We start from the raw sequence: 26,146 nt of genomic DNA on the forward strand, positions 1-26,146 counted from the left end.
AGGAGGAGAAATAATGCTGGAGCGTTTTGAATAGTTTGTATGCCGTAACAATATAATAACCGCCCATAGTATCAATCCCAACCTATATTTGAGTTGCAACCAGAATGCGATGGACACTATTACCAGAAAATAAGAATTAATATAAAGGTAACACCCAATAGTACTTGATTTGGAAAAGGGCATCTCAGTTTAAAAGATTAAAGCATGAGAGGATAAAAGGAACAAAGATGAACTAGAATTCAGAACTCATCAAGTGACGCCGGTCCAAAGCAAAAATCAAGGTCCCAGGTCCCAAACTCTTGGTGTATGCCACATGGTAAGCACAAACTGCAGAAAAATTATAATGAAAATGCAAATGTCTTTCAATCAAATGCACGAGTACTAGATTACAACAATTACACAGAAAGTGGGGAAAATTGAATAAACAATATGAGATACCAACTAGCTCATCTACGCCTTTGCCTGGAGAAACTTGGGGATCCAACAGCTTGTGCACCTCTGAAACTCCTGCTGGGAGAATCTATTGATCCCCTGAAGGAAGCATAAGCAGCTTTTGCTGGTTCTGGAACCATGTCTAATGGAATTGACTCCACAAAGCATGCTGTGTTGATCCGAGTCCTTTCAAGCTCTGCCTGAAGTAGCTCAGAACTGAATTGCTGTGCAAGAGCCTTGGAAACATGTACAGCGAAACAGCAAATTAGAAAACCACAACTTAAAGCATAAACAACAAATATATGTCCTATAAGAGCTATTTGTAACTGCTTTTGCCACTGAGGTAGATTAGATTAGGAAATGATAAGCTGGAGAGGGTAGGTGGCAACACTTTTAATTAAAAGGATCCTAAGAGGCAGGTATTACATTGTTCCTTCCATATTCAACCTTCTCTATAAGGAGATGGTAGTCACACAAGTACAACATTCTATATCCAATGAAATCATTTTTCCGCAAACAAACCTCAACTTATTGAAAATATTTCTTAGCCCTTGTTTATGCCAAATCTAACAAACAATGTTCTAAAAAAAACAAAACGCAGCTTAACTTGTAGATATTCATTAACATTCAGGAATACAACAAAGGGAACACAAAAGGGGGAGGTTCTTACAATCAGGTCATCTGGCGACACAGACATTACTTGCTGTCTATCATCAGCAAGTGCATCTTCACTCCCACGAGTTGACCGGCGGTGATGCCCCAGATTCTCAACAGATTCAGTCACACTCTCAGTAGCTTTCTCCAATAGGACACCTTGTAAAGACTTCAGAGACTCGCTTGCATCTTGTGTTAAATATGGATGCAATATGGTCTCAAAATATTCAAGCTGCCAAAGATTCATACCAAGCAAATTAACAGTCTTAGCAAGCAACCATGTCAGGCATGTCACAGCATATATTAAACTACTACAGGTGAAGAAAATGAAAGGTAGATCTTCATGCAGTACAATGCTAATTCTCAATAACTTCAATCACAGACGTTGCCATGAAATCTCAAACCAGTTTATTTCTATGCACCATTGCTTCTTAATTTTTCAGGTTTTTTTCCCCAGTGCATAGAATATCAAAATCCTGTCAACATCATGAGGTTTGAAATAAGATGGAAATCATCAGTTCTTAAAACAATGTTCTTTAGCCAAACCCAAAGAAATTTTTCTCTCTTTTAGGAACCGAACTGCTCGAGGGAGAATTCAAGCAACAATCATTCTTATGGCATACTTGTCTGAAAGAACAGCTAAAAAGGGAAAGAAATGGAATTTCAGTAGTTGGATTTAAGGCTTTGCAATTAAGTGGCACACCAGAATTCACCTCAAGCATGAGCTGACAAAAACCATTTGCATCCAATGACCTAAGATCTTTAGTTTTGTTTTCATGGAAAAGGCTGAGAAAAGTATCGATGAGTCCTTCCACAAGAATACCAAGTGTCTTGTCCAGCAGGGGCTTAGCACCAGCAAAGACCTGCAACAAATAACATCATTTTGAGAGCAAGTTTGATTGAGAGAATAAAGTGAAAAAAGTTATTTGACCAGAACTTGAGAAATGTTATTGTGCACCTGACAGTTGGAGTTGGATGAAAAGAATAAAGAAAAAAAAGCATATGCTATATTAGGCAGGCAGTTACACAGTCTGCTTGTGAATTATGGAAGTATGGCCTTGTAAACTAATGTCAATATAACTTCTTGTGAGGACGAGAGGAGAACAATGATTTGTACAGTTAACAAAAAAAAAAAAAAAAAATTCCAAATATACAACTAACCAATCCCTAAAATTATACCATGATTTACTCCTAATCAATCCCCGGAATTTCTCCATGATTAACTCAGTCAATTCCCCGAATTACTCCATGAACTATTCCCAACAAAAATATAAATAAAACATCGATTAAGCCACATTTAAAATCTGGATAGATTCTTTGTTGCTCCTGCTAACAATCCCCTTCAAGTTGGCGCATATAAGTCGTGCATTCCCAACTTGCCAACCATAGATTCCAATGTGATTCCTTTCGTGAAGATATCTGCAAGCTATTGCTTAGTTGTTACAAAAAATGTGGAAATCTGTCCACTCTATATGAAATGTCTGTCCACCTCAACATGTTTGGTACAATCATGATGAATTGGATTATGTGCAATATTGATTGCAACTTTATTACCATATTAAATTTTCATTGGTTCTTTAAGCTCTAATTTAAACTCTTGAGGAGTCCTTCAATCCCTAAGACTTCACATATTTGTTGAGCCATAACCCAAAATTCAACTTCAGCATTCGATCTTGCCATAACGGCTTGTATCTTGCTTCTCCATATGATAAGATTGCCTCCCACAAAGGAGCAATATCCCGTCATTGATCTTCTATCTACAAGAAAGCCAACCCAATCTGCATTTATATAGGCTTTGATTTGGGAGGTGACCATTTTCAGAGAACAAGAGTCCCTTTCCATGAGTAGCCTTTAAATACTTTAAGATTCTTTGAACTGCTTCATGTGACATTCCAATAGTGTGTGCATAAAGTGGCTTACCACACTACAGCATAGGTTATGTCCAGCCTTATACGGGATAAGTAAATAAGTTTTTCCACCAGTCTTTGGTATCTTCCTTTTTCAACAAAATTTCATTCTGTAGTGAATCTCAATTTGTGGTTGGGATCAATGGGTGTCTTTGCTGGTTTATACCCAATCATTCCACTTTCTTCTAGTAAGTCCAACACAACTATACCATTGTTGGATCTTCCCACTTCAATTCCAAGAAAGTTTCTTAGGTTTCCAAAGTCTTTTGTCTTGAACCTAGTCGACTTTTCAAACCTTTGGTTTCGTCTTCTATAACAATGATATCATCCATATACAATGAGCACAATATTTTCGTAAGTAGCGAGTGTTTAAAGAATAGAGTATGATCCCCATGACTTTGACAGTAAGCATCAACACGTAGAAACTAAGTGAGCCTTTTAAACCATGTTCTTAGGGACTGCTTAAGCTCATACAAAGATTTCTTCTATTTGCATACTTTTCTATTATGCAAACAGTCCTCAAAAACTAGATGGAAGATCCATATACACCTCCTCTAGCTTTCCATCTAGAAAAACAGTTTTCATATATGTAATAACCAATCAAAATTAATTGCCAAAGATAATAGGACCCTAGTAGAATTCATTTTTGCAACTAGAGCAAATATTTCTTGATAGTCAATGTCATAGGTTTGAGTGTAACCCTTAGCAATAGGAACATCAAGATCAGTATCAAACATGGCTTTAGGTGGTGAAAGAGTATCTGAAGTACCTGCCTTTGGTTTTGAAGATTGGTCATGAGAGAGATAGGATCCATAACCTTGTCCCGCTTTCTTTTTGAATAAACAAATGGACTTAAAGGATTTGACACGTTTTCAACCTGCTCCATATCTGGATCGTCCTCTGTAGCTTCAACATTTCCTGGTCCATTTTCCAGTTCAATTCCCCTAATGTTCCCTTGCTGTCTGGTATTAATTTGGTTGCTCAGCTGGTCATAGACAAGTATAGGATTCATCAAAGAGGTGTATAGAACCGGGTAGGATCCACTACCATAGGTTGATTTGAAGGGTATGATGGATAGAATAGACGATATAATGGATCTTTTAAACCAATTTTCTCCCACAAAATGTCAATCTCGGAAAAATATGACAAGTCTTCAAAGAATCTTACATCCTAGCGACGAAATTTTTCATGGTAGGAGGGTGAAAACACTTATATCCCTTTTATGTAGGTGAACAACCCAAATACATATACTTAATGGCTCTAGGATCTAAATTTAGATCATACCCTACTTGGAAGATGAACAAATGTTGCACACTTGAAAACCTTAATGGGAAGGGACCCAAAGAGACTAACACTAGTAGGACAGAGTGTTTTAAAAAACTAAACCGAAATTTTAGAGTTTAGAGTCTTGAGGGGCATGTGATTTATTAAATAGGCAATGGTTAAGACAACATAACTCCAATAAATTTTAGGGTTCATTGTGGGTAAACCATAAGGCTCTAGAACCTTCTAGCAAGTGCTTGTTTTTAATCTCCACCACTCCATTTTGTTGGGGTGTATCAAAACATGATGAGCAATCCCATTTTCAAGAAGATAAAATCCTAAAATATTGTTGATGTTAGTTTGCCGTGGAGGCAAAGTCTTTCAAAATTTTGGTGGAAGTAGTCGGAGAGAAACTTAGAGGGGGATTATTGTGGAGAGAAGTAGAGGGTTCTCATCTTGGATTAGGTTTGGGGGCTTGAGTTTGTGTTACTTACTGTAAGGAGTGGAAGCTTTTGCAGGGAGGATGGGGGAAGGAAGTTTCAGCCGGAACGATGATCAAATGAAGCAGGTAGGTTCATTCTTTATTTTATTCTTGATCTAGAAGCAAAGAGGTTTTGTTTGACCTTCCCCAAGGACAAAGGGATTGTAGGGGTGGGTCACCTTGGCTGAGAAGCTGCGTTCTCTAAGGGTTGTTACCTCTGTTGAAAGCAAGCGCTCCTCTGGCACTATTGTGGCTAGGGTGGAGAAGAGGTTTGGAGTTCCTTTGGAGAAAGCAATATTCTTTGTTGATGTTGCTAAAGCGTAGGTTGGAAGGTTAGGAGAGGCAATCTGGGTCCAGCTTGGGGGTAGGAAACTCCTGAGTAAGAAGCAGTAGTTGGGGTCAGTGTTTGGTTGGTCGATGGGAAGAGGCTTCAAACTCAGTCCCATAGCTGTCTACATAGAGGAATTGGTGAATATACTATTGGCATCCGAAAAGGGGGACTGAAGATTGCTAAGTTGGGAGGAGCGCTTCTTCTGTTTGAGTTTGAGGACAAAGCAGGGGTTAATAATGTGTCAAACAGAGGTTTTCGATGTTTTAAGAAGACTCTGCTTTTCGAGAGGTGGGGTGTTTCCAAAAAAGCAAACATGCTAAGGAGGTTTGGATGAGGGTGGTGGGTCTTCACCTACATGTTTGGAGTCGGAGGTGTTCAGGCAAATTGGGGATTGTTGTGGAGTGTTCATTGCTGTGGATGAGGACACCACTTGTTTTTTCACAGTTGGAATGGGCTTAGGGTTTTGGTGAAGTCAAAAGGAAAAGACTCGTCTGGTTCTTCTTGTTTTGCAGTCCATTTGCGGAGGGAAGTTCTGCCATGGGTGTCAGTGGTGGTTCCAAAGAACAGGAATAGCGGGGGCGAGGCTGTGGAGGTTAGAGATGATGGAGGGAGTGGATCACGAACAAGGTGTAGCGTGAGCCAGTCAACACCAACCTTGCAGACTGTAGTGGCACATTTGTCATGTTTAGGTGGCAAAGATCAGGGCAGAGAGGTTGTTGTTATTGACAACATTGGTAACAGATCTGTTGGTGGTTCAGAAAAAGGAGGCGAGGAGGGGGGGGGGGGGCGGGGGGGGTGGGTTTGTGTGTTTATTGACAACATTGGTAACAGATCTGTTGGTGGTACAGAAAAAGGAGGGGAGGGTGGGTGGTTTAGTTGGAGGTGGAAGTGGGGCTATGAGTGGGATTAGGAACGAGCCTAATGGCATGGGCCACCTTGTAGTGGAGGTGGCTTTGGGGGTGGGAGTTTTTTTAGGCTTTGGAGCCCAAGTGTCTAAAAGTCTTGGGAGGACGGGTTTAAGGCCCAAAGCCTAGTTGGGGGCTTGGTTTGGACTAAGCTTTGATGGTGGAAAAGGGTTAGTGGGTTAGGGTTATAAGACAGAGTGGGCCAACTTAGCGGGGTCGTTAAGGACCTAGTGTCAGTGAACCGGCCTAGTTTTTATGTCTCACCGACGAAGTGAGGTGATTGGTCGTCGGCGACTTGACGTTTATGTCTCATCGACGAAGCCCTTTTAGAGGAGGCTTCCAGGTACCCGTTAATTCTACTAATTCTTTCTTCGACTTGGGTGGATGGGCTTCTTCTTCTCTCTTTGGGATGGAAAGGGCTTCGATTGCTATAGTTGGTGAGCTCAATGATGGATTTGGTATGGGCATCTTGGAAGGGGAGATGGCCCTAGACTCGTTAAGGATAATTTTGGTTGAGGAAAGGAGGCAGGTGGCTCTTGCTCGACTGGTTTGGAGTAGGGGATTGGTGATGAAGTACTTGGGATCCTAGTGGTAAGGGAGATGCGTGGCTGGTTTTTAGAGGAAATGATAGGGGTGTCAAATTGCTGGTCCTCCACTTGTTTGGCAAAGTTTAGTCATTGCTTAGGAATGTCGATTGAGGGGTTTGAGGGGGAAATTTTGATGCTATTGAAAAAGATGAAAGAGAAAAAGGATGAGAAGGGGAAAGGGAATGGTAGAAGGAGGAAACAACTGGAGTCTTCAAGGGGTGAAAGGGAGTTGAAAAAATTGGAGTGGCCTGTGAACTATCTTGGAACAATGGAGGAAAGTGGGGGTAGTGTTTCCAATGTTAGATGAGGATAAGAATTTTATCTTGGAATATAAGAGGGGCTAACGATAGAGACAAAAGGAAGGTTATTAAGGCTTTGATTAGGTCTCAAAAAGTGGACCTGGCATGGGTACAAGAAACCAAGATCCAAGAAATGTCTTTTAGGTTAGTGTACAACCTCAGAGTGGGGATATTTTTAGAGTAGGGAGCTATTAACTCGAGGGGTGTTGTTGGAGGTATTATGGTGTTTTGGGATAATAGGTTATTACAATTGGTTGGTTTGGAAGTGGGTAAGTTTTCAATTTTGTGTCAGTTTAAAAATTGCTAGGATGATTTCAATTGGATTTTTATAGGGGGTTTATGGGCCTTTGTTGAGGAAAGAAAGGGAATATTTTTAGTGTGAACTAGGGGCTATAAAAGGGTTTTGAAGTGACCTTTCGTGTGTTGCAGGCAATTTTAATATGATCAAATTTCTTAGAGAGCACAGTAGTGGAGGTAAATTGACTACAATGATGAGGAGGTTTTTTGAGGTGATTGAGGACTTACAATTGCGAGATTTCCCTGGGGAGCCTTTCACCTAGAGTGGTGGTCGGAATAATCAAAACAAGTTCAAGCTTGATCCTTTTTTCATGTCTAAGGAGTGGGATGGTCACTTTAGCAGGACGGTGTGGTGTGTGCTTCCTAGACTGGTGTCTGATCACTTTCCCATTTTGCTAGATGGGGGTGAGCTAAGAGGCACTTTGCCTTTTAGATTTGAAAATATGTGGTTAAAGGAGGAGGGATTCAAGGAATTGTTGAAATCATGATGGGAGGGGTACAATTTTAGCGGATCATCCAGTTTCATTTTGGCTGCAAAGTTGAAAGCTTTGAATTTAACTTGAAAAGTTGGCATAGAGAAGTTTTGGGGAAGACTTAAGTCAGGAAGGCTATGGTGTTGGATCAAGTGGCCTATTGGGATACAAAGGAGAGGTCCTGTAATTTGTCCCTTGAGGAAGTGGAAGCAAGAAAGGAAGCAAGGAAGGAGTTTGAAAAATGGGTCCTAATAGAAGTTTCTTGGAGGCAAAAACCAAGGGAAGTGTGGTTGAAGGATGGGGACGGAAACACTAGGTTTTTCCATAAGATGGCTAATGCCCATAATAGGAGGAATTTCTTGGCCAGAATTTAGATAAATGGAACGTGCCTTCAAAGGAGAATGATATCAAGAAAGGGGTGGTTTGAGCTTTTCAAATCCTGTTAATTGATTTAGGGGGTTGGAGATAAAGTTTAAATGGGTTATTGTTTGAGCGTCTAGAAGCTCAAGAGGCTATTTGGTTAGAGGAGCCTTTTCAAAGGAGGAGGTCTTTAGTGACTTTTTGGCTTTCTATGGGGATAAGGTGTCAAGACCGGATGGTTTTTCTTTGACGTTCTAATAGTTTCCTTGAGATTTTGTAAAGAATTTGGTGATGGGATTTTTTAAGGATTTTCAAGAATGACAGTTTTGTCAAGAGGTTGAATGCAATGTTTTTTGTTTTAATATCCAAGGGGGGTGTTGAAGATTTGAGGAATTTTAGGCTGATCAGCCTAGTGGGTGGGTTGTGTAAGTGGTTGGCCAATAGATTAAAAAAGGTGGTCTAAACAGTGGTTTCCGCAGCCTAATGTACTTTTGTGGAGGGAAGACAAATTTTCGATAATGCGGCCATTGATTTGATTTTGAAAAGAAATGAGAGTGGTGTTTTGTGTAAACTAGACATAGAGAAAGGCTTATGATCATGTGGACTAGTCCTTTCTACTTTCGGTTTTACAAAAAAATGAGTTTGAGGGTGAAGTGGATTGGGTGAATTAAGTGGTGCATCTCCACACAAGATTTTTTGTTTTGGTGAATGGAACCTCCACAGGCCTTTTTCAAAACTCTAAGGGCTTGTGACAGGAGGATCCTCTTTTGCCCTATTTATTGGTGATCACAATGGAGGCGCTCAATTGCCCCTTAAAGAGGCAAGTGGTTGGAGGCTTCTTATCTAGTTGTCAGGTGAAGAGAAGGAATGGTAAAGGTGTTCAGATTTCCATTTCTTGTTTGTTGATGATACTCTTGTTTTTTGCCAAGCCTCTCAGGATTAGATAACTTATTTAAGTTGGTTGCTTATGTGGTTTGAGACGATTTCGAGGTAGAGAATAAATTTGGATGAAAGTGAGCTAATTATTATGGGAAGGGTGGAAAATATAGATGACCTAACTACTGAATTTGGTTGCAAGGTGGGTAGTCTCCCCTCCTTTTATTTGGGTCTCCCTTTGGGTGCATTGTTTAAGTCAACAACAACTTGGGATGGAGTAGAAGAAAGGTTTTGCAAGAAGTTGTCCACGTGGAAGAGACAATACATGTCCAAAGGAAGGAGAATTACTTTCATTTGAAGTACTTTATCTAGCTTGCCCATTTATTTGTCTTTGTTTTGCATCCAAGGTCTATTAAATTGAGGCTAGAACAGATTCGGAGGGACTTTCTGTGGGAAGGTGGGGTACTAGAGTGTAAACCACATGTTGTAAAATGGGCAAATGTTTGCTTAGACAAAAGGAAGGCGAGTTTGGGCCTTAAGAGTCTCTCAATTCTTAATAAGGCTCTCCTTTGCAAGTGGAGTTGACATTTTGCGAATGAGAGGGGCCCTTTGGAATCAGGTTATTTGTGGGAAGTATGGAGAAAAAAGAGGGGGACGGTCTTACTTAGGAGGTGAAGGAGGGGTATGAGGTTGGGTTGTAGAAAGCGATAAGGAACAATTGGGATCTTGTGTGCACTAGGAGTTTCTTCTTAGTAGGTAACTGGCGGAGGTAGGGACGATAAGTTGAATGTGTCTTTCCTTTCTTTATTTGCTTTAGCCAATTCCAAGGATGCGTGGGTGGAGGATGTTTGAAATTCCACAGCTGAGGGGGGAGGGGGGTGGAATCCTTGTTTCACTAGACCTTTTAATGATTGGGAGGTGGATTGCGTGGAGAGATTTTTGGTGTGTTTGCATGGGAAGAGGGTGTGTAGGGATAGCGAATACAATGCTTTGAATAGTGACGAAGAGTGACAAGTTTACCGTTAAGTCTCTTTACAACGCTTTGAAGCCACACAATTTCAAGTCTTTTCCAATGAGAAGAATTTAGATTTCATGAGTACAACTTAGAGTTAGATTTTTTTGTGTGAGAGGCAGTGTGGGGTATAGTTCTAACCTTGGATCAAGTTCAAAGGCAAGGATGCTCTTTAGCAAATAGGTGTTACTTTTGCCATTTGCATGAAGAATCTATAGATCACTTACTTCTCCACTATGAAAAGACAAAGGTTTTATGGGAGTTGCTTTTTGCCCTTTTTAGGGTGTCTTTGGTGCTTCCCTTGTCGGTTTTTAAAGACGCTTTTGGGGTGGTGTGGTTCTTTTGTGGGCAAAAAGCACAAGAAGGTTTGGAGTGCAAGCCCTTTGTGCTTATTTTAGGTGGTTTGGAAGGCAAGGAACAAAATTACATTCGATGACAAGGTGTTTTCAATCCAAAGGTTAAAAAGCACTTTTGTTTACTTTCTTTGGTCAGAGACTAAGTTGTTTATAGATGATTGTCCTCTGACTTTAGTAATTTTCTTTGATTGGTTGGGCACTTATTGAGGCTCTAATTCTTTTGGAACATTTTTCTCTTGTTTAAGCCTTGGTGGCAGTGGGAGGTTTGTTTCTTGTATACCTTGGGTTGCTCTTTTAACAGCTCTTTTTTATACAATTTGCTTCTTTATCTATCAAAAAAAAAAAAAAAAATTGTTAAAATATTTCTTCCCATTGTCTGTCCGAAAAACTTTAATCTTTGTATGAAGCTGGTTTTGAATCATTGTGTAGAATGATTTGAAAACTATGGTAGCTTTCGATTTCTCTTTGAGAAGGTAAATCCAAATTATGCGAATACAATCATCAATGAAGCTTAATTTTACACCGAAAATGAAAACTATAACAATGACTCTTAGACAACTCACAAATTTCACACTAAAATTTAGAAGGGTTTAGAGCAGAAAAAATTTTGAGATATAAAAGTTTTTAAGGGAAACAGAGTTTGAATGTCCTAGTGGATAGTGCAACAACCAAATCTCCTTCTCTTTATTCTTGAGTGCCCTAGTGACATGAACTTGAGCCCTTTTGTGCATTTCAAGACATATCCCCATAACAAGGTCCTAAAAAATACTTTAGTAGGAAAGAAAGTTACAGAACAAATTAGTAATGGAGAACAAATTACAAGCAACATTTGGGACATGAAAAGCACATGGTAGTGTCAAAGAAGATAAGAAATTGAACCCTTTCCATGAATGGGAATAAAACAACCATTGGCAACCTTGACTTTTATCTTTTCCTGAACATGGGATATAGCTTAAAAATGCAAGTGAATCACTAGTCATATAATCGATTCCTCTAGAATCAATGACCAAAGGGTTAGATGAGACATTATCAAAGACACTCAAAGCTGTATGGGTATTACCCAATTGGCAAAATTACTAGAGTTTAAGTTTGTAGTCTGTCCAAAATTTTGTATTAAGCCTAAAATTGATTTTTGGTCGAAGGGGCATTATCCAAGTGTTGAGCTGCACTGCCTGACATGCCATCTATAGGTTCAAATCCTCGATGGTCACACGTTCTTTACAGGGCTGCCTGCCTCCTTTGTTACCATGAGAAGAAAGTTTTTCATGTGGTTTCCAGCACATTTCTCTTGTATATCTCGGTTTGTTGCAATAGGCACACCACCTAGTATGTTTTCTCCAGTTTATTTTTTCGTCCCTGGTTTGTTCTGACCAATAGCAGCAGAGTTAACACTCTCTTGAACTGTTTTAAGTACTGAGCTTTCTTGTGAAATGGGTTTCATCACTACAGCCCTGTGATCATCCTCACTACTCACATAAGAGAGAGTTTCCTCAAAAGATGGAAAAGGTTCCTTACCAAGCATTTGACTTCTAACCTCATCAAACTCAAGATGGAGCCTGGCTAAAAATTCAAAGACTCAATCTCATTCTAACATCCCTGCTAGCATCACTACATCCTATGGTGCTTTCATTTGTAAATGATGATTCAATCCAATTCATGTCATAAAACTACCATAGTGTTGTAGTAGGCAGTCATAGAGCGATCCCTCTGCTTTGTATTGTGAGTTGTTGTCTTCAACCCAAATACACAAGTAGCATTTCCTTTCTTGGAATATGTTCAAGATACTGCAGCCCAAACTTCTTTAGCAATAGAAAGGAATAGAAAAAGTTTATTGATCTTACCTTGCATAGAGTTGATCAACCATGAGATGATCTGAGAATTTTCAGCGTCCCATACTTCACAAAAAGGATCAGAGATTTTTGGTTCCCTAATGGTTGAAACCCCATCTTTCATCGACTCTAAAGGAAAAGTTGCACAGCTTGTGCCACCTAAGAAAATTCTTACTGTTTAGCTTTTCAGGAGTAATTTGGAAGGTTGAAATATCATTGACGGATCTAGGCTGCTAGGTTGTTTCAGTAGGAGTTTTTTTTTTAAATTCCCATCATTGGAAAAACAAATAGATAGAAAGGGGAGATCAAAATAAAGGTAATGAAAGGAATGGTAGCAATGAAGGCTAGCCAGGAAAGGATTAGAACATTAGATGAGAGCAGAAGAAAGGAAGAGAAGAAAATGATTTCTCACTTAATTAGATGAGAAAAGTTTTACAGGGTATAAATCCATGATTTGTATAGCTAGTGAATAAAAAAAATCAAATATAAACCTAATCAATCCCCAGAATTACTCCATAATCTACTCTTAATCAATCCCAGAATTATTCCATGATCTACTCTCTACCAAATTACACAAAACAGTGATTAAATCAGATTCTATGAATCTGGACAGATTCTTTGTTTCTCCCATTAACACTTCTGAATCAGATATGTTAGGCTATAATTTCAATATACTAGGATCCAAAAACAAAGAATAAAAAATGAAGAAAAAGACAAGAACAGCACAGAACTACATGCAAGGAGAGCAAGAGAACTTTAAGATGAACCCCAGAACAGATGCAACAAATACCTCTGCATGCACAGCTACTAGAGTGTGCAATAACTCCACAGCTGCATCTCGTACACCTTTGACTGCAATGTAACAATAATTTATTGATCTGTTCCAGAGGAAAACAATTTTAAATTGAGAAGTTTTTGAGAGAAGATGAAAAAAAAAAACTAAATTCAGTAATTCCTCACTTTGACGGCAGGTGCGGCCCCCCACTGAATTCCAGCATCCAACAAATAGTTCACAGCAGCTGATCTGATCAAATTGGCCTGAAGGCAAGAAAGCAGGAAGCTGAGGTAAAGGCACAAAACATGAGGGATGTTGTACTAGCATGTATTTAGTTGCTACAACTTTTATTTCTGTTCAACCAGAAACAACCATTAGTTATATAGGTTGAGGCCTTGCTATCAGTTGGCATCTCTACCATTAGGGGGAAGAAACAGAAGGAAAGAGGAGAGAGAGAAAAAAAAAAAAAAAACATATAATCACAGCCAACCATCAAAGCCACAGTCATAAAGCCAGCAGCCCAAACCACAATCATTTCTCACTGGAAACTAAAGCCACCCATTTCTACACTACCATCCTTTCTCTACTCTCCAGTGAGAACATTACCACTGCCATTGCCATCCTCAGCTCCAGTCAACCACCTTCAATGCATATACTGTACCATCGAAACTCAACTGTGGCTGAAAATCTGTTTCATAGATATGGGATCACAGGGGCACTGAATTAAAGAAAAAAAAAATAGTGAAATTACTATTAGGGTAGCCTCCATTTGGGGATGTACCTATCGATAAAGTAATAAATAATTTGGGAGGTGCAAATCTACTCTAGAAGCAGGTATACACACGCTGGCATCTAAGAAAAACCAAAACCACCCATCTCCATATTTTCACCCTTTCTATACTCTCCAATGAAAAGCACCATCACTCTCTCAGATTTATACAACGCATAACACACAGAGAGTTCAGTGAGAGAACAGAGCATTGAAAATCTAGTTCATAAAGATGGGATCACAGGGGCACCATATTGCAAAAAAAGAAAATTGCTGAAATTATTATCAGGGGTTGTCTTTGGTGATGAGCCTATCAGAAAAGTAATAAATAATTTAGGGAGGTGAAAATCTACCTTGAAGCAGGTGTTTTTTTTTTTTTTTTTTGATAGGTAAAGAAAGTGCATATAAAAAAAGGAGGCACCAAACGAGCATCCCCAAGTATACAAGAAGTATACACTAACCGCCAAAAGGCATAACCAAGAAATGGAAGGATTACAAAACATGAGAAGGGCTATAAAAAACATTACCTGCCCTCAACGAGAACCCAACGAATCAATGAGGCTAATTAAAGACAAAGAATCATTATCTATACACAACTTAGTCCACGACCACAAATTACAAACAAAAGAGTTTTTTAGCCTTTAGTTTGAAAGCCCCTCATTTTCAAAGCAATTTTGCTCATTTCCTTCTAAACTGTCCAAAACATGCATGAGGGAGCTATCCTCCAAGTCCTCTTACACTTTTTCCCACGAAAGAAACATGTCAGCATTCAAGGGTCTCTCTAACCAAAGAGGAGAGCACCCGAGAAATGCTAAAAAGAGCAAAGTGCAACTGAAATAAAACCCTTATCTTTACACAATGAAAAAGGATGTGGTTAATAGATTCTTCTTCGTTATGGAATAATAAACATCTATTTGCTAAAGACTAACCCCTTCTCTGAACTTAATGCAAGGATAAGGCCTTACCTTACGTCACCTCCTAAGCAAAGAAGCCCATCTTAGGTGGCACTAGGAGTTCCAAATGATGGTCATTAGAAAAGAGACTGAACTTCTCAGCTCCAAAGCGGAATAGAGGGTTTTGATTGAAAACTTTCCACTCTTTGTTTTTGTCCAAAGCACACTATCTTTCTCATCCCTATACACCCTCTTCTCTTGAAGTCTCAAAAGAAACCACTACACACTTTCCACCTCCCAATCATTGAAGGCCCTAGAGAAACAAGGGGTTAACCACCCCCTACAATTGGAGAATTTCACACATCCGCCACCCACTCCTCTCTTGAGATGGCTAAGAGAAATAAAGAAGGAAAGATAATACACAATGGTTTTTCTCCACACCACTTGTCCTTTCAAACCTCACCCCTTGTCCTTACCCACAAAGAAAATTTTTTTACTCAAACATCTCAATTCTTCCTTATGGCTTTCCATAACCCAACACCATACCCCTCCCTCACTTTACGAGAGTGTCACCCTCTTTTTCTTCTCCATACTTCTCACTGGTAACTTGCTTCAAAAGGGCCCTCTTTCATCAATGAAACGCCAATTCCATTTGCAAATAAGTGCCTTGTTGAGCATTGAGAAACACCTAATGCCCAAGCCCCCCCTTCCTTGTTCTAAACAAACAATTGCCCACTTTACTAAATGTGACTTTCAATGGAGGGCCCTACTGCCTTAAAGAAAACCTCTCTGAATTTGCTTTAACCTTAATCTGACTGACATTGGCATGCAAAACAAAGACAAAGTATATAGGCATAATAGAAAGGGTGTTTCGAATCAAAGTAATTTTCCCTCCTTTTCAGATATAGTCTTTTTCCATCTGGCCAGCCTTTTACACAACCTCTCTTCCACCCCATCCCAAGCCCCAATAGATTTAAATAGGGCACCCATGGGAAAACCACACACACTGGCATATCCATCATTATCATATAAGGAAAACCAAAACCATTGACACTGGCATATTGAAGCAAGTATACACATACACACACACACACATGCACACACGAAAAGTAATAAATAACTTTAGGTGAAAATCCACCCTCAAAGCAGGTACACACGTAAAACACACACACACACATATGTATATATATATAGAGAGAGAAGAGGCATCAGAATTCCAGTTCATAGAGATGGAATTACATGGGCATAGAATTGAAGAAAATGAAACTTCGGACTTTATATTAGGGGGTTCTCCGTTTGGGGATATACCTATCATAAAAATAATAAATAATTGGGATGGCTGAAAATCAATTCTTGAAGCAGGTAGGCCAGAAACAAACACACACATACAGTCTAATAATTTGGGGACATCACTGAAGCAAGCTGGTTAATTTACCTAGACACTATTACAAATCACAACAAATACACAAATAAAATATTGTACCAGCACTCAGATCTCTATTAGTACTTTAATGCTGAAGAGGTGTATGCAAATGAAAGATCAGGATTCCAACAAAAGAGATCCATGCATGGATTGGATGATTTGAGACCATCTTAAAGTGGAGGGCAATTTTGCTATTGTCAAGTCATTGGCATTGCTAGAGTTTTGGAGCATTTTTTTGTGGATACCTTGCCCTCAGAAAATCAAGTAACATATCATTTGGCAACGCAGGAGCATCTTTTTTAGAGAACTTTTACCCAGATGAGCACATGAATTCATGTTTGTTTTAGAGTTATTTTCTATTAGACAAGGAAATTGTTTCTACAGGTCTTTCTTTTAGGTCAAATTCTGTTTCTAGGATTCTTTCAGGAGTGGTTAGATTTTTGGAAATGATAATTCATCTTTGTTGCAATTCAATTCAATGAATTGTTTGTGAAGAAGTACGGGTCTTCCTGCTGTGGGGGCTTGGCTGAAGTTGCAAGGGGTTGAGGTAGGGACATGGAAGGTTCCAAGTTTAATTTCAGGGAGGGGGAGTTATCTATCAAAAAGAAAAAATAATAAAAATAAAAATAACAAACAGGGTTTTCTCCCCACCATCCATTTCAATGAATTGATTGTGAAGAAGAAGAAGAAACTTACATTTAGCCAGGGGAAGAGAACGCACCCTTCACTGCAACTCAACTCAATAAATTGTTTGTGAAGGTGAAGAAAGAAGAAGAAGAAGAAGAGTTTTCTGGGAAAGAGAACTCGCCCTTCACTGCAACTCAACTCAATAACTTGTTTGTGAAAGTGAAACTTACATTTAGCCATGCATTCAGCTAATAGTACTTACACTTAGCCATGCATTTAGATAATAATTTGACTATCCAGAAAAAGAAGAAGAAGAAGGTACTTACATTTAGACATGCAGTTGGCTAATAGTTTGACTATCCAGAAAAAGGAAAAAAAGCTAATAGTCAAACCAAAGTATTGTCAGATTGTTGGGAACGACCCAATTCAATGAATTGTTTGTGAAGAAGAACAGATCTTTCTTTTTGGTCAGATTTTGTTATTTGAGAAGGATAACTCATCCTTCATTGCAATTCAATTCAACGAACTGTGTGTTGATGATGACAAAAAATGGTCAGATTTTTGGGAAGGATAACTAATTTGATTGCATGATGATGATGACAAAGAACTGTCAGATCTTTGGGAAGGACAACTAATCCTTCATTGCAAATGAATTCCCTTGCAAAAGGACCTTATTAGTAGGCTCAGATCAACAAATGAGCAGAATTTTCTAAGACCTGCCTAAGTTTCCCTCTGCAAGTGTGAATCTCTCCAGATAAAGAACTAGATAACCTAAAACATAATCCTCCGACCAGAATACCCAAGGTGTTTCCAATTGCATGTGTGTTGAGTAGCAACATTTTAACTAAATTGAGGAAGCACATTCAGTTGTACCTTTGCAAAAGTATACTGTGCCAGGACCTTCTCTTCAAGCCCAGAGAAACACACTACTAAATCTCGTATGTCACTGTCTCCTTCATCTCTTTCCCTGCACCAAGATAGGGTAGCATTAATCATAGAGTTTTCAAGCATAAATAATACAGTAAAATCCACTCTGCAAGCTTGAGGTTGCCAAAATGAGAAATATGACACCGCTAAATCATCTTCAGATCATCCTAGCAAGAGAAAGCATTTGCAGATTAATGCAATGCTCACCAAGTCTAACCTCTCTACCAAAATAAAAAGATCAGAAAAACAAAAAATTTGGGGGGTGGGGGGGAGAGAATCATTTATATCATCTTAGTATGATGAGGATAATTTTACGAAACTCAAAATCAATTCTTCTCAAATTACTTGTACCAACAGTCCTAGGGGCAAATAATGTTGACAGCCAATCCAAGAATATTGAACAGGAGGAATTGATAAAAAAAATTGGGATGGGCCAGTTAGGCCTGGGTTCAGTTAGGTCAGGCTTGAGCCTAGCCTAAATTGACTCTTTTGGTTAGGAAGGCCTGCACTTAATGATTTCATGCACGACATGGCTATGATGTTGTTTCACATTTGGACCAGTTCACTCATATAATTAGTAGTGGTCAAGATCCTCACATGAAAATTAAAAAATTCTATCCTATCAAAATGAAGAACATCTGAAGAGCTAAAGCATACCTAGATTGCAGCCAGACATGTCTGTACTTGTTGTACAACTCAGTACAAAGTTCATCTTTGCAATATCCAATATTGCTCAAAACTATCAATAGCTGTTGATGTGGATCAACAACACTTCCTGGAAGAAGCTCAGATGTTTTCTCTGTTGGTTCATGAGAATACCCATTCTGCAGCAAATTTTCTTTGTTTGATCTGGTTTGAGCAAGCTCACCTCCAATATTCTCCAGGTGACCTTATTAGTGCACAAAGGATAACAACATAATTTAGTGTAGCAAGAAATATTTTTATTAGTCAGCCAGACGTAAAACTGATATAGTGACTCATCATAATACCAGAAAAATGTAGGAAACAATTCAGAAATGCCAGCCTAATAGATTCTTGAATCTCTTGAAGATGCATGAACATATCCTCTGACTTCAGAGCCTCACTCCTTAAAGACTGAATCATCCTGGGAAAGAACAAAGAATAAGACAATAATAAAAAGAAAATAATCATTCCTTCAAGGAAAATTTTCACCTAGAAAAGCCAACAAATCTGCTTGCATCCACTAAATAAAAATTGTAAGAAGATCAACTATTAGAGGACTGTTGACAAATAGAGTAATGTAATCCTTACATTCAAATTCTACAAGACATTTGTCTAAAGGAAGACAACAAGAAACAAATGCACCAATCATAATCAGAAACCACATCAACAAGTCAATAATTCAGACATCCACACTAGATAGAGACTTGAGTTAAGTTATAACTATTGAATTTGATTATCATGTATTATTTCCTTCATTCTCATAGGCAGCTTTGTTCAATTTGAATATCTTGTATTATTTCCTTTGTCCTCCGAAGCAACATAGCTCAATTTGATTATCTTGTATCATCCCCTTGTTTTTTCAAACCAACATGCATATGCACCCAATTTCTCCTAGTCGATATTCAGTGAGCAGAGGATAGTATTTATAATAACAGTTAGTAAAGTTCATGTTTCAAATCAAGCCAAATTTTACAGCAACATACCACTATCATGACACAATGAGCTAGGCATACTATTTTATGCATAGAGCAGCTACTATCATAATCCTCTGCCCGGGAATGAGTGAGAACATGGTATAGGCAGGGAACTGAAAAAAAAAAGGGTTGCATTTCTTTGAGGGTTTGGAGAGATATATAGCAGAATATTGTACTATTCTCTGCCCAAAAAATGAACAGGGCTAGGATAGGCAGATAACTCAATGAACTTTGGGTTCCACTGGATGAGGGACTCAAGGGCAATGGAATACATGAGATTGGGAAATTCTTTTCCTTAAGTCACCTAGTTTAGGGAATGTTTTGTCTGATTTTAAAATTCTGATAGGATCCTGAAATAATCATATCTTAGGTTTTCAAAAATAGTGTGGGGAATTTTGTTCTCAATTCTAAAATCTGAGTATGTGAAAGTGGGAGACACACCATCCCCATCGCCCAATCAAACCTCACACACCACACAATTACCACCTGCCCCAATCCCCACCACTCCGCTTTTTTTCCACCTTCCTCATCCAAAAAAGAAAAAAAAGAAAGAAAGAAAAAAAAAAAACAAACAAACAAACAAAAAAATCAAGAGAACTCTATCCCACTGTCGCAACCACATATGAAGTTCGATTTCCCATTTTTCAGCTTTAAACGTTATTTTAACCTAGAACCAAAGATGTGATGACAAATAATTTCACTAGTTCAATCACAATACTGAAAATTTTTCAATAAAAATAATGGGTTTTCTTAGGTTTAGCCCATCTTCGATCAGTTTTCTTCAAATCTGGAAGTTACTGACAAGTGTTAAGGGATAAATTCCATGTAGAATCTGATAAAGGTTCATATATTCTCTAAGATTTGGCTTTATTCCCCCAAATTTGTACCATAATATTACACAAATAGGCTTCTCAGACTTGCCAAAGGTTCTTTTCTTGAAATTCTTGGGTTGAGATAGTTTCACCTCAGGTATAAATAGAAAAATGACAGTTTATTGCTTTGTTGTGCAAAGTGTGAACAAATTATTCAACCAGAACACAATAAGGTTTCTCGCATTTCTAGTTTCTGGGTTTCTGTTAATCTATTGTTTTCGGTAACCACATCAGTCAATTCAAGAGCTTGAATTGGGGAAGCTCATATCTGAAAGAAACCCAAATTGGACCAATTCAACTCTTTCACCTGTTTCTCCATATAGGAAAGAATCAAAGGAAAATTAAATATCAACAGGAACAAGCTGAGCTTTACTGGAATAACAAAGTGAGTACCGCTAGAATCTCTAGGGTTCCCTTCACTTGGTTTCAGTTGGAAGTTCATCAGGCACTGGTTTACCTCTTTTTAAATTCCCTATTCACATTTTCTCCCTATTTTTCTTTTGCATCAGGAGCATAATGGAAGGAGAAACTCAATTTTTTGATAGATAATAAAATTAGATTAAAGAAGCACCAAAAAAAAAATAAGTAACATACGTGTACAAGAAGCATACTCAGACTGTACTTAATGCAACGACACAAGGAATGAAATAGAGAGAGTGATTTCCTTATTCGCTGGTGCTACCAGGCTACTAATGAAATCCACAAGTGACCATCTCCTTAACACCAAAATCACCCTCATCCTAAGATTGTGACGATGGCAGTTATTCTTCAATTTGTGGATTGTGGATGTCATTCTGTAAGAAGTCCTCTCATTCCATTTCTTCTAGATGAAGTACAAACAAAGGACAGTCATCTACACCTTTCCAATATCTAGGAGGACCTAATCAATCTGAAATAGCACAAAACATCAAGGTCCAAAGCTCCCAAGAAACTGGCAAATGAGTCAGAAGGCAGTGCCTTCATTCCTCCTTCCATTTGCACAGGCACACTGGTTAACCATGTCCCAACCTCTCACCTTAAGATGATCCAAGGGCAGAATTCTGCCTCAATCTGCTGTTTGCACCCACACAACCGAATCTCTCTAGCTGGAAAACAGTTCACCATTTCAACCCCAACTCACCCCTTCCCCCCTCACAAAATCTGATGTTCTGACCACTGACATGATTTATTTTAATTTAAAATTTTTAATATGATAGTTCTTTTATCTTTTATTTTTTCATTTTGTTCCTGCTGGGTCAAGAATACACTAATTCAATCTTTTTGTCTCACACTAATTCCCTTAATTTGTTTGCACATTATCGATTACTTCATCTTTACTTCCCAAATCTGCTTGTGGTTCCTTAATTATTAATATAGAATATAATTCCATGTCCTTTAGTGGTTAGACCCAACCATTTTTCCAGATGGGCTGGATGTTGGGAAACAACATATCTACCCCATTCCTCAGAGATTTTTTGTAGCTCAGATTGCTCTGCTTATTCTTATTCTTTTGGTTTAACAAACTCTAATACCAAAAAGAGAGGTCTGATGTTGCATGTTCTTACCTACTGTTAACAAGACAAAAGTAGGAGAAAATTCTAAGTCAAAACAAGCGGAAAATGACAAAGTTGTCAACCATAAAAGCAATTTCCATACTCAGATAATTTAAGAAAAGTTTTAACTATAAATTGCTTTCCATGGGTTAGAAAAGACATTGCTTTCCTAAGAATAGATATTGGGATCCATGATTGATCTTTCTACAAATGATCATAGGTCTTTTTCTTTTCTTTTCTTTTTTTAAATGGTAGTGAGCTCCAGAGACTTACAAATTGATTTGATCCATTGCTGATGTCATAATCGAACGGAATGCTAGAGGCAAGTATGATATCGAGTATGGAGATTTATTCCTTTCAAGAATAGATACTGAAACCCACGTTTCATCTTTTGATATCTCTTCTGTTGTTGTCCGCATCCATGTGCAAAGCCTTAGTATATAAATTTTTGCAACCTCTGAATGAAGTGATCGCAGTGCCATAACTGTAGGACACACAACAAACACTATGAAGCAATGGAAAAGACAACAAACAGCAGTGTGAAAAACAGTTTAAATACCAGCAATTGGGGGAGCTGATTCTTTCACTTCAAAAGCTTGACATGCTTTAGCAATTTCTTTTATAGCGTCCATCATGTAAGGTTGAAGAATATTTGATTCTTCAAGATCACGAAATGTGTTATGGACCTGCACCAGGAACAGTAAACTGATTCCAACCAGATTCCATCTACAAAATAAATTGGCTCTAAACAGAGTATACAAGAACACTGCCCACAGTTTAATGCAGTTGCAATAAATAATGGCACATATAAAACTGAGGACTCAAAATTGTGAAAAAAAACCCAAGCAGATAGAAGGAATAAAAATTAGCTGAGTAAAAGGGAAAGGACAGTGAACTATCCATCAAATGAAAGTAAACTGTAAAAGCAACTGATGGAAAAGCTCAGATAGATGCTATTTGTGAAAAGGAGATCAAGAAACAGCTGATCATATCCTCCTTAGTCTGTGAAGCCTCTAAGGAGCAAATGATGTATCTAAGCTGGCTACTAATGTGGTTTGAGGCCATATCAGGACTGAAAATAAATTTGGATAAGAGTGAGTTAATTCCAATAGGAGAGGTGAACGATATTGAGGAGTTGGCTCTTGAGTTGGGTTGTAAGGTGGGTGGGCTTTCTTCCTCTTATCTAGGTCTACCATTGGGTACCCCTTTTTAGTTTGTAGCGGTCTGGGATAGTGTAAAAGAGAGGTTTCAAAGAAAATTGGTCATGTGGAAGAGACAATACATCTCCAAAGGAGGAGGGAGGATTACTCTAATTCGAAGTACCTTATCTAGTTTTCCCATTTATTTTATGTCCTTGTTGTGCATTCCAAGGCCTATTCAATTGAGATTAGAGCAGATTCAGAGGAACTTTCTTCAAGGTGGTGAGGCTCTTGAGCGGAAAACACATCTAGTGCGGTGGGATACAGTTTGCCTTGACAAGAGGAAAGGGGGCTTGGGAGTGAAGAGTATTTCCACTCTTTAATAAGGCTCTTTTGAGCAAGTGGAACTGGCACTATGCTATTGGAAAAGGAGCCCTTTGGAAGTGTGTTATCAGTGGGAAGTATGGGGAAAAAGAAAGGGGGTGGTGTACTAGGGAGGTGAGGGAGGGGTTTGGTGTTGGTATGTGGAAAGCTATAAGGAAGGAGTGGTGGCTTGTGAGTAGTAGAATCTCCTACACGGTGGATAATGGACAAAGGATCAAATTTTGGAAGTACAAGTGGTGTGGGAATGGTCTGTTGCGTGACTCTTTTCTGTCATTATTTTCCTTAGCAAGTTCGAAGACTGTGTGGGTGGAGGATGTGTGGAATTCTTCTATCCTTGGGGAGAGGGGTTGGAGCCCGTCTTTCTCTAGACCCCTCAGTGATTGGGAAGTGGGAAGTGCAGAGAGGTTTCTTTCATGCTTGGAGGGGATGAGGGTGTACAGGAACGAGGAAAATAGGGTACTTTGGATAGAGAATAAGAATGGCAGGTATACTATGAAATCGTTCTATATGGCTTTGGAGTCGAGGACTTCAATTTCTTTTCCTTGGAGCAACATATGGAAGGCATGGGTGCATCCTAGAGTCAATTTCTTTACTTGGGAGGCGACTTGGGGAAAAGTCTTAACTTTGGATCAGGTCCTGAAAAGGGGGTGGTCTTTGGCAGATAGATGTTTTTTGTCATGTTAAGGAAGAATCCATAGATCATCTCCTTGTCCATTATGCAACAACAAGAGTCTTGTGGGAGTTGTTGTTTGGCCTTTTTAAGGTGTCGTTGGTTAAAGAAATTCTTTTAGGGTGAGATGGGTCGTTTGTGGCCAAGGAGTGTTGGAAGGTGTGGAAAGCTAGACCATTATGTTTGTTTTGGACAGTGTGGAAAGCAAGAAATAGAATTGCCTTTGAGGGAGAAGTGTTCTCTATCTAAAGGCTAAAAAGTTATTTTGTTTCTTGTCTTTGGTTGGAAGCAAGGGGGTGTTTAGATGATGTTCCTCTTAACTCTTTTTAGCTTTCTAGATTGGTTAGGCCCTTGGTGAGGGTGGGTTGGTTTTGTTCCTTTTCTTTTGTAACTTTGGTTTATTGTGGTGGTGGTTGGTGGTAGTTATATACTTTTTGTATACCTTGGGCTGCTATTCTGGCAGGCCTTCTTAATATATTTTTCACTTTATCTATCATCATAAAATAAATAAAAATCCTCCTTCACTGCTTGAGAGTAGTCATGCTGTGGCAACTTTTTTTTGCTCTATTTGGAATAGCATAGGTGATGGACTCCACACTAAGAGCAGCCCTTTTAAGCTAGCATGCATCTTTTGTAGGGAAGAAGAGGAAAAAAACTGAAAAGCTGCTCCCTTGTGCTTATTTTGGATCATCCAAAAAGAAAGAAATAGGAAAGCTTTTGAAAACAATGAAAAAGGGGACTAAGTTATCAAACATTCCTTCATGTTTTCGTTTTGTTTTGGGTGTCTATTTGAGTATACATAGGTTATAGCACTTTGTTCATGTTAGACTTTATTGATTAGTTGAGCTCTAAGTGAGGCAATGAACATTTAATAAATTCGATTTTTGCCTATCAAAAAAAAAAAATTAATAGAGGTAGCAATTCTAACACTGATTCTATTCTTATTAATGGAACTCCTTCGGGCTTCTTTCAAAGCTCTAGGGGTTTGAAACAAGATGACCCTTTATCTCGCTATGGAAGCTCTTAGTTAGCTATTGAGCAAAGATAAGCATGGTGGTTCATTTCTAGGGGTGGAGAGGGGATGATTGTGTCTCACCTCTTGTTTGTCGATGACACCTTGATTTGTTGCGAGGCTAACAATGATCAATTAAGATATTTGAGTCAGGTGTTGATGTGGTTCGAGGCAATCTCTAGACTAAAAATTAATTTTGATAAGAGTGAGGTTATTCCTGTGGGGAAGGTTTCTAATGTGGAGAATTTAGCTTCGGTGTTGGGTTGCAAAATAGGGAAGTTGCCCACTTCCTATTTGGATCTTCCTTTCGGAGCCTCGTTTAGATCTTCTAAGGTTTGGTATGCAGTGGAAGAGAGATTAAAAAAAAATTAGCGATGTGGAAGAGACAATACCTTTCCTAGGGGGGAGACTTACTTTGATCAAAAGCACTTTATCAAGTCTTTTGATTTATTTCATGTCTTTATTCGTCATCCCAAGAAAGGTTAGCTCAAGGCTTGAAAAGATCCAAAGAGATTTCCTATATGGAGGTGTGCTTTAGAGGAAAAACCTCATCTAGTGAATTGGAATCTAGTTCGATTAGGCAAGAAGGAGGGGGACCTAGGTATTCGTAACCTTGTAATTCTCAACAAAGCTTTGCTTGGGAAGTGGTGTTGGAGATTTGCCACAAAAAGAGAGTCCTTATGGAAACAAATCATAATAGGGAAGCACAGAGCAAAGGAAGAGGAGTGGTGTTCGAGAGAAGTGAGGGAAAGTTATGGAGTTGGGGCGTGGAAGGCCATCAAAAATTAATGGGAGGGTATAAGGAGTAGATCTCACTTTCAGTTGGGAATGGGAGATGGATCACTTGCCTCTTTTTTTATCCAAAGCAAGAATGTTGTGGAGTTTGATTTTCACCCTTTTTGGTGTGGAGTGGGTTTTGCATTCCTCAATTAAAAGGAATTTGTTGGATTGGCATGGCTCTTTCATGGGTAACAAACGGAAGAAAGCGTAGAAGGCTGCTCCCTTGTACTTGTGGTGGACTATTTGGAAGGAAAGGAATAGAAGGGATTTCAATGATGTGGAGCAATCTAATCAAGCAATTAAATCTGCACTTTTGTATACTTTTGTGAATTGGGCTAGGATGTATATCGAGGACCACACTCTTTCTATGTTAGATTTTGTAGATTGATTGGGTTCCTAGTAAGGAGAAGGTTTCCTTACCTTTTCGTCTTTACTAGGTTTTGTTTGTATGTTTCATGTGTACTTATTTCACCTGTTTTAAGGTGCCTTTAATACATGTCCTCTTTTTGCCTATCAAAAAAAAAAAGTATCCAAATCCCTATCAAATAGAATGCATAGAAGGCACCTCTATTTCAGTGAGTTCTCGTTGGCTAGTAACATTTAATTTTAATATAATTTTGAGC

The 26,146-nt window shown here is 38.7% G+C and overlaps 1 protein-coding gene across 1 annotated transcript in view; it reads right to left on the bottom strand.

Annotated features, from left to right (window-relative positions):
- Window positions 1-122: 122 nt before the first annotated feature.
- The window catches only part of LOC117906795 (exocyst complex component SEC5A-like), a 61,122-nt gene continuing 35,098 nt past the window's right edge, over window positions 123-26,146 (bottom strand). Inside the window, 10 exon segments of the mRNA XM_034819998.1 lie at window positions 123-668; window positions 1,103-1,318; window positions 1,800-1,949; window positions 12,853-12,909; window positions 13,023-13,100; window positions 17,423-17,516; window positions 18,134-18,365; window positions 18,466-18,581; window positions 21,812-22,022; window positions 22,098-22,224. Coding sequence (XP_034675889.1) covers window positions 447-668; window positions 1,103-1,318; window positions 1,800-1,949; window positions 12,853-12,909; window positions 13,023-13,100; window positions 17,423-17,516; window positions 18,134-18,365; window positions 18,466-18,581; window positions 21,812-22,022; window positions 22,098-22,224 — 1,503 coding nt within the window. The 3' untranslated portion in view covers window positions 123-446.

This window comes from Vitis riparia, chromosome 18 (genome assembly GCF_004353265.1).
Source record: "Vitis riparia cultivar Riparia Gloire de Montpellier isolate 1030 chromosome 18, EGFV_Vit.rip_1.0, whole genome shotgun sequence".
Lineage (NCBI taxonomy): Eukaryota > Viridiplantae > Streptophyta > Magnoliopsida > Vitales > Vitaceae > Vitis > Vitis riparia.